At 38.7% G+C, this 14,723-nt stretch overlaps 1 protein-coding gene across 10 annotated transcripts in view; it reads left to right on the plus strand.

Moving 5' to 3' along the window:
- CAPRIN2 (caprin family member 2) overlaps positions 1-14,723 on the plus strand; it is a 45,106-nt gene that overhangs the window by 3,541 nt on the left and 26,842 nt on the right. For 9 of the 10 annotated variants that reach the window (XM_036300846.1, XM_036300847.1, XM_036300851.1 and 6 more), the window contains exons 3-5: positions 263-325; positions 9,712-9,798; positions 14,082-14,320. In XM_036300846.1, the coding sequence (XP_036156739.1) occupies positions 263-325; positions 9,712-9,798; positions 14,082-14,320 (389 nt within the window). Of the gene's footprint in view, positions 1-262; positions 326-9,711; positions 9,799-14,081; positions 14,321-14,723 lie in introns of those variants that run through there. The other variant, XM_036300852.1, reaches the window with a different exon arrangement.

The following is a 14,723-nucleotide window of genomic DNA, read 5'->3' on the forward strand; positions in this document are numbered from 1 at the left end:
GTCTAAACATGTAGAGAGGCTATTAAGAGAAAAAAACCATTTTATTACTTTTGTAATACCAGACAAATGTTCATTTGTGTGTGATATTTTTTCCCCTGACTAGAACTCATGTACTCAGTTGCTGAGTGCTTTGTAGTAAAATGATACTTTTGCAGATTGATGGATTACTTTAGTAACTGTTTTCATAAGAAACAAAGTCTAGTATTTATTTGCTTGAGAATTTTATATCAGACTGTAATAGATGCAAGTTTCTATTTTGTAGCTCAAATTGGAAGATTATAAGGATCGCCTGAAAAATGGAGAGCAACTTAATCCAGACCAATTGGTAAGTGATTTTATGATAATTTGGTCAGACTTTCTGGTTTCCTTTTCTTATTAAAACTGTAGATAGACTAGATGAGACCAAATATTTGATAGGCCAAAAAAGATCAGTGAAATCTGGCTTTTTTTTTTTTTTGAACCTAACTATAAATATTAGACTATTTATAATTTTTAAAAATGTTGTTTAACTTGTCCATGGTATACCTGGTAATTGCAAGTTTTATCTAATATAGAGGAGGAGACTTTTTGCAATATGGAAATAAAAAAAATGTTTCATTGATGTTTACCTTTTTGACTTGATCACATCTACTGGCTAAGAAGGGACAAATTAATCTAAAAGTTATTTGATCTAGCTTATACATCTGTTGTCTTTTATTGTCTCAACGAAGATTTTTGGTTGTGTGTCATAGATACTGGTATTCAGGGACTTCCCCTGGCCACATTGACTCTTCTTCACTGGCTTGAATTTTTGTGATGTAGTAGATTATAGTTTTGCTGAGGCACAGATTTGAATTGTGTGAGCTCTGACAATGATGTGCTCACATAGCTTGTGAGAGGACTTAGCTGGACATCCAACATCTCAACATGGCTTTGTTTAAGTAGTCATAGTATCCTATATAATAAAAGGCTAATATGCAAATCGACCGAACAGTGGAACCACAGGTCACTATGACGTGCACTGACCACCGGGGGGCAGATGTTCAGTGCAGGATCTGCCCCCTGGTGGTCAGTGTGCTCCCACAGGGGGAGTGCCGTTTAGCCATAAGCCTCTGCAGCAGCGCTAAGGATGTCCAACTGCTGGCTTAGGCCTGCTCCCCGTGGGAAGTGGGCCTATGCTGTCAGTTGGATATCCCTCGAGGGCTTCCGTACTGCAAGAGGGTGCAGGCTGGGCTGAGGGACAAACACCCCCTCCCCCCCGTACACAAATTTATTGCACCGGGGCCTCTAGTGTTCAATAATGTTTAGAGTGATAAACCTTTTCTTTGTATAAATATCCTTAAAGAAAGTGTTCTGATAAGGTAGTATTGTTGATTTGGGGGAAATATTGGGGGGTAAGGATGGTGGTTCTCATGATAGCTCTTTAAAATATATTAAGGACATTGCTATATTTCAGAGCTCCAGCCAGAAAAACTTTAATCGCAATAATTCTTACCATCTTTATAACCACTTGTTCTATAATATTAACTTTGATTTCTCTTTTGAGAAATATGCTGCCAACTGCCAATTTTATATTTGCCAATAGATTAATTTTGTGAACTCTAGATTTCTTTGTCCAGTTGCTTATTTGACATCAGATTTTACCCTACCCACCAAAACCTGTATCCCCTTTATCTTAGCTATGTCAGTTAATGGCTTGATGGACTAGAACAGCGGTTCTCAACCTGTGGGTTGCGACCCCTTTGGGGGTCGAACGACCCTTTCACAGGGGTTGCCTAAATATATCCTGCATATCAGATATTTACATTATGATTCATAACAGTAGCAAAATTACAGTTATGAAGTAGCAACGAAAATAATTTTATGGTTGGGGGTCACCACAACATGAGGAACTGTATTAAAGGGTCGCGGCATTAGGAAGGTTGAGAATCACTGGACTAGGATGGAGTTGGCAGAAAACCTTGGAGAATTTTTCATGTTTCTCTTTATACTAGAGGCCTGGTGCACGAGATTCATGCATTTGGGGGGTCCCTCAGCCCAGCCTGCACCCTCTTGCAGTCTGGAAGCCTTCGGGGGATGTCCGAGTGATGGCTTAGGCGCCGCTGGCAGTTGGACATCCTTAGCGCTGCCACAGAGACAGGAGAGGCTCCCGCCACCACAGCTGTGCTCAACAGTCGTGAGCCCAGCTTCTGGCTGAGCGGTGTTCCCCCTGTGGGAGTGCACTGACCACCAGGGGGCAGCTCCTGCATTGAGCGTCTGCCCCCTGGTGGTCAGTGCATATCATAGCGACCAGTCCTTCCGCCTTTTGGTCGATTTGCGTATTAGCCTTTTATTATGTAGGATTTTACATCTAGCCCATTAGCAAGTTTGATCAGTTCTTCAAAATAAATTTAGGAACTGACCATTTTTCATAAATTCTGCTTCTGTTATCCTGGCCCAAATCACATCATCTTTCATCTGCATTCCTGTAATAGCTTCCTCACAGGTTTTTCTGTCCTGCCCTCTCCAAGTCTATTCTCAATATCGTAGCCTCAGTAATCCCGTTCACATGCAGGTCAGGTGGTCATTCCTCTGCTCAAAAGTCCCCATTGGTTCCCATTAGGGTGGCAGCGTGTCCTTACTGTGGCCTGCAAAGCCCTATAAAATAGGCTCCCTGCTTCCTTTTACATCTGTTGCCTTTCCTATCCTTCTCTCCATTGTTACCTTCAACCCAGTTACACTGGCCTTCTTGCTGTTCCTCAAACATCCCAGGCACCTATCTGCCTCAGGGCTTTTGCATGTGTTGTTCCTTCTGCCTGAGATATTTTCCCCCCCAGATGTCCAAATATTGGGGCTAAGGATGGGGAGCTCAGTTCCCACCCTCCTTCTGCTTTTGGTTGGAAGGTCATCCAGTAAGCCTGTCTTGACAACACAATACCTGTTTTCCCATTCACATTCCTTAGCTACTTTCGTTTCTTGAATTTTCTTCATAGAAGCACTTCTCTGACAAGCTGTAAAATTTTGTCTGTCTGTCCTTCCCTTGCAGTGTAATTTCCATTAGAAATTTTGTCTGTTCACTGCTGTTTTCCTAGTACTTAGAATAGTGTGTAGTAGGCATGTAAGCATGTGGGTTATTACATACCAGGGATCCGATGCGTGGAAATCCGTGCAAGAGTAGGCCTTCCTTCCCCCAGCTGCTGGCACCAGCTTCCCTCCGGCACCTGGAACCTGGGCTTCCACCCTTCGGCCGCTGGCAGGCACACAGGACATGGGCTGGCCTCCCTCTGGCCACCCACAGGCACCTGGGACCCGGGCTGGCTTCCCTCTGGCCCTGGCTTGGTCAGGAAGGACGTCCAGAATGACATCTGGAAGACATCTGTCTAATTAGCATATTACCCTTTTATTATTAAAGACTAGAGGCCCGGTGCACGACATTCGTGCACTGGGGGTGTGTGGGGGTCCCTCAGTCCGATCTGCACCCTCTTCAATCTGGGAGCCCTCAGGGGGGCCCTCTCCAATCCGGGAGTTTCTGTCTGACTTTGCAATCATATGAGTGAATTGTCTGAGACCCCAACTCAGTTTGGTTTGTTGCTCACAGAATAATGGAGGCATTTTTTTTTCTTTGCTTCATTGGTGGAGATTTCCTGGAAGTTTTAGGATATCTTCCCTTTAATTTTTCCTAGACACTCTGATTTTACTTATGTCTCTCACCTTTGCTTCCCTCCATCCCCCACCGCAACAGTAACTTGCTCCAGGCTCACTTTGCTCTAGTGTCTAGGACAGTGATGGCGAACCTTTTGAGCTCGGCGTGTCAGCGTTTTGAAAAACCCTAACTTAACTCTGCTGCCGTGCCACGTATAGAAATTTTTTGATATTTGCAACCATAGTAAAACAAAGATTTATATTTTTGATATTTATTTTATATACTTAAACGCCATTTAACAAAGAAAAATCAACCAAAACAATGAGTTCGCGTGTCACCTCTGACATGCGTGTCATAGGTTCACCATCACTGGTCTAGGAGATCCGTCTGCCACCAGAACTACGATTCCCAGAATTCCTGGTGCTCCCCGTGCTCTGGGCTTCTGCTTCCAGTCCTGGGGCTGCCACCAAAGCTACTATTCCCAGAATTCCTGGTGCTCTCTGCGATCTTGGTTTTCCTTTCCTGCTCTGTCTCTGTCCCATGGCCTCCCACTCTGCCAAGTCCTCCAAGCCGCCAGCTCTCCCTCTCTGCTCTCCATCTGGCGGCTTGGGGAGCCAATTTCCCCAAGCTGCTCCACTCTCCATTGGCTCTCCTGCTCTGCTCTCTGCCCAGCGCCTGTGTATGCAGGTTAATTTGCATACTCACTCCTGATTGGCTGGTGAGCATAGTGGAGGGACAGTCATTTTACATGTTTCTCTTTTATTATATAGGATAAATTTACTAAATATAAGATGATTGAATATTAGGTTTCTAGATGTGATTAAGCATATGGCTTGTGTTACTTTTGAGAAATAACATCTCATACAAGCATTGTATATTTAAGGTATTTAGAAAATGCATTTAAGTCAGAAGAAGAAAAACCTATAATCTGACCTCTCAGAAAATAGCTGTCAATAGTGTAGTATTAAGAAGCTCTAAGTTTAGGTTTTAAATTTGGTACTAATTTACATAGCCCAGAAATTAGGAAAGATTAAAGAAGATGCAGTTTTTATTCACCCTGTCTTTCCTCTGTTCAGTTTTCATTTTATAAAATAATGACTGCTAATAGATTCTTATATATCTGTTCAGAGTTCCTTTAAGCCTATATAAATGAACACATATTCTTCTTTCTGCCTTCTCTTTTTCCATTTTCTATATAACTTAGTTTAATATAAATACTTAGGGGGCCTTTATTTTTGCTTCTTCCTTAAAAAAAAAAAATAGACTATTTTTTGAGCAGTTACAGGTTCATAATAAAATTGAGCAGAAAGTATAGAGAAATTCATATACCCATCACCCCATGTTTGCACAACCTCCTTCACTATCAACATTTCATTACTAGAGTGGTGCATTTATTATCATTATAGCTTATTATAATTAAACCTATGTTTATGCCCTGGCCAGTGTGGCTCAATTGGTTGAGTGTCATCTCATGCACCGAAACATTCGTCGGTTTGATTCCCGGTTAGGGCATATGCCAAGTTGTGGGTTCAATCCCTGGTCAGGGCACTTATAGGAGGCAAGCAATCCATGTTTCTCTCTCACATCGATGTTTCTCTCTCTCTCCCCTCCCGCCCTCTCTCTCTAAAAATCAATAAAAAACATTAAAAAAAAGATTATTAAAAAAAATTCAGAGGGAAGGTGGGGGTTGGTGGGTGGGTGGGGAGAGATTAACCAAAGAACTTCTATGCATATATGCATATCCCATGGACACAGACAGTGTGGTAAAGGCCTGGGGGGTGCAGTGTGGAGGAGGTCAATGGGAAAAAATGGGGGACATCTGTAATACTTTCAACAATAAAGATTAAAAAACAATAACCCACAAAACCAACCTGTGTTTACACATCATCATCACTCCCAGCCCATAGTTTACGTTTCGGGTTCATTCTTGGTGTTGTACTTTCTATGGGTTTGGGGAAATGTATGAAGGCATGTATCCCACCCTTATAGTATTGTACAAAATATCCCTGCCATAAAAATCCACTGTGTTCTACCTATTTATCCACCCCTTTTTAATATCATGTCAGTGTTTCCACAATGCATGGTCTTTACAGTTTGGTTGAATTGTTCTGTGAAACTATCTGAGCCTGTTCTTTGGGGGGTGGGCATGGGGCTTGAGTTTTTTGTGGGTTTTTTTTGGTAATATTCTCTACTTTTTCTTTGGAAATTGTTATGTTTAGATTTTTTTTGGAGTCAACTTTTCCAAACTTTCCTTGAAATTTACTTATTTCATTCAGTTTCAAAAATTTATTTGCAAAGACTGGGGCAAAGTAATAAAAAAATAAGTAAAATTCTGGGGTGGGGAGAGGGCAATGGGGGAAAAGGGACATATGTAATAATTTCAACAATAAAGACATTTAAAAAATGAATAAAAAGTCATACCTTTAAAAAAATAAAGATGAGTAAACAACAAAAATTGAATCATAAAAATCAAAATAAAAAAAAATTATGTTTCTGTGTTACTTTGTGTTTGTTTCTAATTTTTTGTGTAGTTGTATTCCCTCAGTTCACTCTTAAGTTAGTGGTTTAAAAAAATTAAGCCAGATTTTAGACTTATTTTATTTTTCTCTTTTCCTTTTATCTTTATGCTTTTCTTGGTTTATTTGCTTCATTTTCTGAGTTGAGTGCTTAATTCATTTCCTTCCCCCCCACTGATTGGTATTTAAGGCTGTAAATTTTCCTTCAAGTATTGCTTTCACTGTGTATTATGGGTTTGATACTGTAGTTTCAATATTTTTGGCTAGAAATGTTATAATTTTAGTTTGTAATCCTCTAATCCAACAATTTTTGTAATATAGTAAGTAAAGCTTCCTATAATCTGCATGGCTGTTGTAACCTCTTTTGATAATATAACTCTTAAGTAAACCTATAAAGACTAAGCTATAGACTGCTAAGATTTCACTAAGATTGCACACAAGCCTAGATTTCTCCTTTGAAATAGTAAGAAGAATGTCTTAATGATGTTTTCTAGAGTCCCATTTGTAACTTTAGTATCGATTTTGGTTTTTGTCTGGATTTGAAGTGGAGAACCAAGATTCAAGTAAATGCGTGAGCAAAAAGAGAGAGGTACTTGATGCTTCCATCTCCACCAAAGTTTTTATTGTTAAAGAATTAGGATTTGGTGCCCATCCCTTGTTGCTAAACTCTGACCCTACTTTATATTTAATGCATAATGCTAAGCTCACTAAGTAATGTGGAATCTTTTCTATAGTCTCACTGCTATTGGCCTAGTCAAGGCAAGCCACCTAAATGTTACATAAGCTTCCTAATTAATCTCCTTGTCTTGAGACCTTCTGTTCTAATTCACCAGCTCTACTTCTCCTAGTGTTCTTTTCTTGAAACAGAAATCTCAGTATATGAGTCTACTGAAAAGTTTAAATTCTGTTCAGAATTTTTAGCATATTTGAGGCTGTCTGAGATCATGTTCTGAACTACTTTTTATTTATTCAACAAAAATATATTAAGTACCTACTTTGGGAGATATTGTGCTTATTGCTAGGGTTGTAATTCCTAAGGGACAAATTTGATGCTTGTCCTTATAGATATAATGTGATGGGGAAGAGAGGCAGGAAATAAGCAAATATACATGTGATGGATGTGAAGGTAAAGTACAGAATGACAGTAGAGTGTAATCGGGAATCTAACCTAGTCTGGAGAGTTGAGGACAGCTTCTTTGAAAAAAGAAGTGCTTTAGTTAACACCTAAAAATCGAATAGGGCTTACTTAGCCAGTTAAAGTGGAGAAAGAGAGCCGAAACCGGTTTGGCTCAGTGGATAGAGCGTCGGCCTGTGGACTGAAAGGTCCCAGGTTCGATTCCGGTCAAGGGCATGTACCTGGGTTGCAGGCACATCCCCAGTAGGAGATGTGCAGGAGGCAGCTGATCGATGTTCCTCTCTCATCGATGTTTCTAACTCTCTCTCTCTCTTCCTCTCTGTAAAAAATCAATAAAATATATTTAAAAAAAAAAAAAGTGGAGAAAGAGAAAGAGCAGTGCAGGCAAATGCTAACATGTATAAGGTCCCAAGAAGGAAAATAATGTTTTTACAAATGGCTTTCTAAGAAGGCCAATATGGATGGAAGGATGAGCCTGGATGGGGAAAGACAAGTTATGCAGATCCTTGTATGGCATTTAAAGACTGTTTTTTTCCTAAGGGCATCAGAAATATTATAGATGTGTCTGAAGCAGAGAATAACTACAAGGATCTTTAATGTTGTAGTTGAAAATTTCCCTTTTCTATGTGAAGAAAGTTTTGGAGATGGTAAAGATGGATGTAAGGAGACCAGATAAGGGTTGGCTGTAGTTTAAGTCAGAGATTTATGAGAGCTGTTTCCTAGGTGGTGGCAGAGGGGTTTGAGTAAAGTAGTGGGATTTGAGAGGTAAAATCAACATAGCTTGGTAACTGGATGTATGAGTAGAGGGACGAGCCAAGCGTGGTTTGCAAGTTCTTGAACAGTTGGATAGATGACAAAACCTTTTATGTATTGGGCTTGGAAATACTAGGAAAGAAGAATGTTTTGGAATGGTGGGATGCAGAGCTCAACTTTGGACCACTGGTTTTTAGAGAGGAGAGAGTGGGAAGGCAGGGAGGAAGGAGGGAGGAAATGAGGGAGGAAGATGAGAGAAAGAGAGAACATCAATATGAGAGAAACACATTGATTGGTTGCCTCCCACAGGCGCCCTAACCAGGGCTGGGGACTGAACCTGCAACCCAGGAACGCTCCCGTTACCAGGAATCAAACCCAAGACCCTTTGGTGCAAGGGCTGATGCTCTAACCATTTAGAAACAGCGGCCGGGGCTACTTTGATGAATCTTATATATGTGAAGTGAGACACAGGTGCCAGAGTTTTTAGTGAACTTCATAGGTAAAAATGACCAACTGTTTTCCAAAATTATTGTACCATTTAGTCAAATACTGGAGTTCCTATTGCTCTATATCTTTATAAAGACTTAGTATTATCAGACTTTTTTTAAAAACAGCATTATTGAGGTATCATATACATAACAGAAAATTAATCCATTGTGAGCATAGAATTCAATGAGTCATAGTAAATTTGTAGAGCTATGTAATTGTCCCAACAGTCCAGTTTTAAAACATTTTTATAAACTCTTCCAAGTTCCCTTTTGTGCTTTTGTTTGCTTTCTATCTCTATAAATTTACCTTTTCTGGGTATTTCTTTCACATCTGGCTTCTTTGACTTAGAATTATGTTTTTGAGGTTCATCCATGTTAGAGCCTGTATCAGTAATTCATTTTTATTATTGCCGACAAGTATTTCTTTGTATGGTTTATATCACATTTTTGTTTATTCATTTACCAGTTGCTGGATATTTGGATTATTTTTATTTTGGGCTATAATAAATAATGCTACTATATAAATTTGCATACACATCTTTATGTGGACATAATGTCTTCATTTATTTTAGATAAATATCTAGAAAGGGAATACTATGCTGTTTTGATTATGGAGGCTTTGTAATATATCTTTCTCTGGTCGGACACGTTTCTTGTTCTGTTTCATATTGGCTCTTAGTTTTTCCATATGTATTTAAGTCCTATAAAAAACCTACTCCTCTAATTATCATCTTTATTCATCTGTGAAATCTTTAAAAAATTGTCTCTTAATTTGCAGTATTTCTGTAACAATTTAATTTTGCCTGTCATAGGTAATTGTTTATAAGTCTCTTCTACCATAATATACGTTTCTTAAAGTTGCTTATTTATCTGTGTGATTCTAGTTTTGCTACTTGTGTAATATATTTGAGTAGTAAAATGAATATTGACAGGAATCCTGTTGGCTCAGTGCTCTTAAAAACCCAAGGTCTCTCTGACTTTATAGATATCATCAGCATTGTTACTATGGCTCAGATTTCTAGTATAAAATTTGAATTTTTAAATTTAACTTTATATATCTTCTAAATACTCTTTCTACTTTTCCAATTAGATATAGTAAATGTCTAATCCATAAAGTCTTAAATCTCCTCTTATGTTTTTAAGGAGCACTTACTTTGACTTTGACATATGTGTACTCAGAAGTTCACAGAATTGGTGTTTTCTTCTCCTATTTGGTAGGAAGCAGTTGAGAAATACGAAGAAGTGCTGCATAACTTAGAATTTGCCAAGGAGCTTCAGAAAACCTTCTCAGGGCTGAGCCAAGATGTGAGTATGTTTTCCTTAAAACCAGTTCCACCACTGACCTGGAAGAAAATGTCAGGGCCTGCTGATGGCACTTGGTTACCATCCATCTCATTCCTGCTGATGTTTTATTGTGGATGGGGGTGAGCATAGCTACTCCAGAACTCGTGTTTGCAGATTTCTGGGGCCTCCAGAGCAGCGGTCGCCAACCGGTGGTCCATGGATCACTGGTGGTCTGTGAGGTCCGAAAGGTTGGCGACCGCTGCTCCAGAGAACACAAATGATGTCTGGATATGAGACATTGTGAATAAAGTATTAGTTATCTAATTAATGTGTATTATTTCACTGTGGAATCAAGGAAATCACTGAGAAGGGAATAAAAACTATGTTTATGGGTACATTTATTAAATATATTTTAGCATATAGGCCTGTACACTTATACATGATAGACTTTTAAGGTCAGCATTATTTAATGTATTAGGAAACATGGAATTGGAAGACTCTTCTGGAGACCAGGGCAGTTATTACCAGAAAGACTTAAGATTCATGTTAGAATTAGTCTGGTCTCACCTGTTAGGTTCTCTATGTTGACGATTTAAACTTTTATCTCTGGCAAATTGAATCGGTAATTAATGTGAAATCTTAAGCATTCATTAATGAAGTATTCTTCACTGTTTTAGAATCTTAGAAGGCCCTTGAAAGATCTTGTTCTAACAACAAATTTTTTTGTAAATTCATTTCTGTGTTGGGTAGCATACCTCATAAGATAGTCTCTTCTACTTTTTGGTTATTTTCTTCTTGTACAGTGAACTGAAATTCTCTTCTCCATTCCTCTGGCATCAACCACTGGTGTACCTTGCCCCTCAAAAAAACCCCCCCCAAAAAACAAACAAAAAAACCCCTGCCAAAACCCCAAAGCATATTTTCTAGGCTAAAGACATCTACCATCTTAATCCTTGTAACATAGTCCGGAGTTGCTCTCTTCTGGATGTCTGCCTTCATTAACTCTCAGAGGTAGTGTGTAAATCTAAAATAGACTAGTGTAGAGCCACTACCTTCTGTTTTCTGGATATTTCTGTTAATGTAAGCCTAAGATGATAGCTCTTTTTGTTAATCACAACATATTTTAATTCGTTGTTACTCATGAGTCACTTTATTTTAGTACTTACTGTTAATTCCACAGTTATTAAATATTTATAGTCTGTTTTAGATACAATACTTTTAAGTCAATTTGTTTTCTTGTATGATCAATTCTCCATTACACCCCCCGCCCCCAAATAGGTTAAGTTTATTTAGTTTTGGTCCATTTTACTCTAAAAAGATCATTCATATCTACCTTCTGTTTGGATGGTTGGAAGTATACTTTTATTTTTTATTTTTTTAAAATATATTTTATTGATTTTTTACAGAGAAGAAGGGAGAGAGATAGAGAGTTAGAGAGTTAGAAACATCGATGAGAGAGAAATATCGATCAGCTGCCTCCTGCACATCTCCCACTGGGGATGTGCCCGCAACCCAGGTACATGCCCTTGACCGGAATCGAACCTGGGACCCCTCAGTCCGCAGGCCGATGCTCTATCCACTGAGCCAAACCGGTTCCGGCGGAAGTATACTTTTAAAACTTAAAAATTCTCCATTGACACTCTACTCAGACCCTATCAAATTTTAATTTTCCATATAGGACTTCATTTTTTCAATATATGTTTTTTTGTTTTAAGATATAAATCTTTTTTAAAAAACACTTTCCATGTGCCAGGCACCTACAAAAATCCACTTGTTTTTACAGCAACCCAGGAAGTAGATGTAATTAGCCCCCATTTTTCAGATAAGGAATCTGAGGCTCAGAACAAAAGGAACTTCTTCAAAGTCATGTGTCCAGGAAGTGGTAGAGTGAAGGTAGAGCTCTAATATTTTTCACTCTTAAAAACTGTTTTCTTTATTTTATGCCATAGATATGGTACCTGTATATTCACATGTTTTTCCACTGCCATGGTCTAGAGGTAGCTTCCAAGCCACCAGATTTTGTTATGTGTGAGATTATTTTTCCTTATTTGCACAATAGGTGAGGTGCTAAAAAGTACTTGGGAGTGGGCCTTAATAAATCACGATCCTAGAAGTGCTTGTCACTACCTTCCAGCCCAATAATTATTGGGCTCTTCTTTTACTAAGCTGTTTCTTTTGTCAAATCTCTTCTGTGATAGCCAGTTTTGCAGCTTGTGTAACATTTTCTTCTTTCCCTTCAGCCCAGCCACACCTCTCTTAGTCTGCATGATAAGAGCTCTGTCCCTTGCTGGGGATTTATCATTTTGCATCATGGTTCAGAAAATAAATTTGATTATTCAAGACTGTTGGTTGATAGCAGTTTATACTTCTTACCTTCTTATTTCCAACCAGTTCCCCACTGGAAGAAGAGAAGATGATGTAACCTGACTTCTTAGCTTCTATATAAATAAGGAGAAATAGGCTGTTGTCAGTGATGTTCATGACAGGAGCATCTGATTATCATGTAGGAGACAACATGCTTTCTTACTTGATACTTTATTGACTTAGCAAATGTATGAAGTCTGTCGTGTCCAGCTCTGTCCTGGGCACTAGTGATATATTGGTGAACAACGGACATATAGTCTCTGTCATCATGGAGTTGAAGCCCAAGGGGTGGGAGGAATGGCAAATAAATAAAAAGATAACCATTTAATGTAATAGATACTTGGATAGAGGAAGTTCAGGGTAGCATGAGCCCATAAGAACACCTAATCCAACCTTGGGAGATGGCTAACTAGAGATCTGCGGTTACCTTGTGGTGCCATCTTGAAGATGCCCTTAGCATCAGTTGCCTTTCCTTACACCATCATGAGACTGCATCCCAGAGGACCCCACTTGGATAGTTCGACTTGCATCTTCATATTTTTTCCTCCTCTCAAGCAGAAATGGACACTGCTGTAGTAGTTTGGTTAATTAGTATTGCAGTGAGTCCAAATTGAAGTCTTGGGAAAGATTTTCTGAGCCTTTGTCCTCCTGAAGAAAATATGCTTGCCTATTAACCCCCAACCAGCCTGTGCCTCATTCTCAAACTTTTATCTTCATCCCTTGTCTCCTGTCCCTGAGAATAACACAAGTCGAGTTTATTAAGTTGCTTTCATAACATCTAGAAAGTTAGTTAATAATGCCATAATGAATATTTTTCCTGAGTTTTTTTCCTTCAGTCTTTAACCTGTTAGGATTTATGAACATACACATCTCTTCTGTAGAGTTTTAAATACTGATGCTATATCAAAACAATTTAACCCACCTATAGGAAAAAGCGTTTAGACTTTTGTTGTTGTTCTCTTGATCTTTATATCTTGGAAAATATCCAACATGAAGCAAACATTACAACCAGAAAAACAACTATGGGAAGAAAAGAACTTTTAGGTTTCTTAGTGGAAATAGGTAGTACTTTTTATTGTTTTTTGTTTGTTTTTTTTTTTTAACAGGAATCCATGTATTATGTCAGACTTTAAGGTGTTGTAGTTCTGAGCTTTAGAGTAGACAATAATTTTCCATGTGTGTTTTGTCATCTAAATATTGGAAGATACAAGCTCCACCAAGACTGGCACACAGTTCTGAAAATATCTCTTTTTACTTTTAAAACAAGTCTGTTGGCTATGGCTGTTTCCCCCCATTACATTTATTAGGCATTTTATTTCTGTTTGGTTTTCAATTCCTCACGCTTTAGCCAGTTGTCTTTGGTTGGTTGAAAACTGACTATTATAGTTTAAATATTCTTCTCCTGGAACATGAGATTAAAAAAATAACCCAAACCAAAGTGAAGCATTTTCTTAAAATATTTGGTCTAAGAAGGTTTGATAATACTAAATATGGAAGAGTAAAACCTTGGATTGATGCAAGTATCAGCAGTGGGTGCTGTGCTTCTCGTTATGGTGACGTTGGAGGTACTAGATAGAGCCTGGAGTCGGAGGCAGATAATCTGGACTCCCTGGGCTCTGGTTACCGGAGACAAACCAGTTTATTACTCGGGGACTTCTTCAGCTGAAGGAGGAAGCAGGGTTAAATGAATGTATCAGTTTCACAGTCAGTGTTACATCCAGGGCTGGGTACAAATAGGTTTATAGTTGTAATACAAATACACAATACAAGCATAAACTCTGTGTTTTGGGTACTCACAACTATAAACTTACTTTTGCCCACCTTGTATATGAGTTTTATCTTCTAATCTCAAGTCTCTGGGATTAGGCTTTTTTAGACAATGGTGCTGCTAATACTCGGTGGTGAGAGTTGTCCATTTTAATTAGCATTTGTTTTAACAGCTACTTAAAGCTCAGAAGAAGGCCCAGAGGAGGGAGCACATGCTAAAACTTGAGGCTGAGAAGAAAAAACTTTGCACTGTCCTCCAGGTTCAGTATGTATTACAGAACGTGACACAGGAACATATACAGAAGGACTTGAAGGAGGGCTTGAATGGTGCAGTGTGTTTGCCTTTAAAAGAACTTGACTACCTCATTAAATTTTCAAAACTGACCTGCCCTGAAAGAAATGAAAGTCTGAGGTAAGCCAATGAAAATATTTTTCTGAAATAGAACACATAACACTTTAGTCTAGCTTTTGTAAATATAAAAAATATATGTGTGTAGTAATTAGGAAAACATTAATTTGATTCAACACGGGAAATGTTGGCCTGCCTAGACTCTGACAGGGTTGATAGACTATTAGGAGGAAAGTGAGTTTGAATGACCTCATTAACCTACTTCTTTATTGTAGCACGGATTTTATTTTATTTTATTTTTTTTAAAATATGTTTTATTGATTTTTTTACAGAGAGGAAGGGAGAGGGATAGAGAGTTGGAAACATCGATGAGAGAGAAACATTGATCAGCTGCCTCCTGCACACCCCCTACTGGGGAGGTGCCCGCAACCAAGGTACATACCCTTGGCCGGAATCGAACCTGGGA

This window comes from Myotis myotis, unplaced genomic scaffold (genome assembly GCF_014108235.1).
Source record: "Myotis myotis isolate mMyoMyo1 unplaced genomic scaffold, mMyoMyo1.p scaffold_m19_p_3, whole genome shotgun sequence".
NCBI classification, from domain to species: Eukaryota; Metazoa; Chordata; class Mammalia; order Chiroptera; family Vespertilionidae; genus Myotis; species Myotis myotis.